This window comes from Eimeria mitis, genomic scaffold (genome assembly GCF_000499745.2).
Source record: "Eimeria mitis Houghton genomic scaffold, Emh_scaff946, whole genome shotgun sequence".
In the NCBI taxonomy this organism is placed as follows: domain Eukaryota; phylum Apicomplexa; class Conoidasida; order Eucoccidiorida; family Eimeriidae; genus Eimeria; species Eimeria mitis.
In genome coordinates, this window is record NW_013576985.1 from 4,971 (window position 1) to 6,632 (window position 1,662).

At 59.7% G+C, this 1,662-nt stretch overlaps 1 protein-coding gene across 1 annotated transcript in view; it reads left to right on the forward strand.

Moving 5' to 3' along the window:
• Window positions 1–812: 812 nt before the first annotated feature.
• EMH_0025860 (1-phosphatidylinositol-4-phosphate 5-kinase, putative) overlaps window positions 813–1,662 on the forward strand; it is a gene marked incomplete at both ends in the record, with an annotated part of 5,279 nt that continues 4,429 nt past the window's right edge. Inside the window, 2 exon segments of the mRNA XM_013502530.1 lie at window positions 813–1,069; window positions 1,073–1,660. Of these exon segments, the coding sequence (XP_013357984.1) occupies window positions 813–1,069; window positions 1,073–1,660 (845 nt within the window).

Consider the following 1,662-nt stretch of genomic DNA (forward strand, 5'->3'; position numbering starts at 1 on the left):
GCAGCTACCCTTCCCTCTGGTTCTGTTGCTGCTAAGGAGGCTCACACAAGCAGCAGCAGCAGCAGCAGCAGCAGCAACAGCAGCAGCAGCAGCAGCAGCAGCAGCGTTGCGAATGGGGTGTACGCGTTGTCTCTACTGCGTCGGGGTGTTATATCACACTGCCTGCTGGAGGGTTTATCTGTGTCTGCTGCTGCTGTGCTGCTGCGTTTGCTGCTGCCTGCTGCTGCAGCACTTCGTCTGTCTCCTGAGTCTCATCTGTCTCTTTCTGATGTTATATATATCTGCTGCTGCTGCGGAGACAGTCTAGAACAATCTATTGCTTTCCCTGGCTTGCTGCTGCCGCTGCAGCTGCAGCAGAAGCAGCAGCAGCAGCTGCTGCCTATGCACTCTGCTAGGGTCTTGCTGCTGCATGGAGACATCATGGGGGGCCCCCCTGCTGCTGCAGCAGCAGCAGCAGCAACAGCAGCAGCAGCAGCAGAGGGGCCCCTCAGTAGCTTCGTTCACTTGGGGGTAGAGAGAAGGAGACAGCAGCTAGCTGTGAAGCTGCTGCTGCAGCAGCTNGCTTTGCTGCGGCCCAATCTGCTGCTGCTGTCAGGGTCTCTCTCGCTGTCTCTGCTGCTGCAGCTAGCAGCACTCAACATTGTTGCTGTCTCCTCTGTCTCCTTTTTGTCTCTTCTCTACGCAAGCAGAGCCACAGGGGCCCCCATATGGGCCTCCCTAGAACTAGCAGCAGCAGCAGCAGCAGCAGCAGCAGCAGCAGGAGAGCAGCAGCAGCAGCAGCAGCAACCAGTGCTTGGTTGCTGCTCGGTCAGATGGGGGGCCCCCACACCGGGGGCCCCCCCCCACCTCATTCTCTACGACTGTCCCCCTTCTCGCTTCTGGACGATCTGTCTTGTGCTGCCTGCAGCAGCAGCAACAGCAGCAGCAGCAGCAACAGCAACAGCTGCAGCAGCAGCAGCAGCAAGGCCTGCAGCTGCAGCAGCAGCAACACAAGAAGCAGCTGCAACACCAGCGACAGACGCAACAGCAGCAGCAGCGACAGAAGAATCAGCAGCAACCGAAGCAGCAGCANTGCAACACCAGCGACAGACGCAACAGCAGCAGCAGCGACAGAAGAATCAGCAGCAACCGAAGCAGCAGCATCAGCAATACCTGCAGCAGCAGCAGCAACAGCAGCAGCAGCAGCAACACCAGCAGCAGCAGCAGCAGCAGCAGCACGGGTAGAGTTGAAGGAAGAGACAGTAAAGGCGGTGCTGTGGAGGGGTCTCTGTGCTGCCTTCGCGCTGCAGCAGGAGCTGCGGTTTGTTGCTGCTTGCTGCTGCTACGCCGACGGCGCTCCGGGTGAAGCAGCAGCAACAGCAGCAGCAGCAGCAGCAGCAGCGGATCGTCTGCTGCTGCTGCCACAGGGAGACAGCTGCCTCGCACGCCCCTGGGCTGCTGCCTTAGAAGACACGGAGACAACAAAAGGAGACACGAGCGAGCAGCAGTCCCCTTCCCGCAGCAGCAAAGCAGCAGCAGCAGCAGCAGCAGCAGCGGCAGCAGCAGCAGCGGTGCAGCCAGAGCAGCAGAAGCAGCAGCAACAGCAACAGCAGCAGGAGCAGCAATACCAATACATCAACGGCAGCATTGACAGCAGCAGCAACTGCGACGGAGACACCGCTA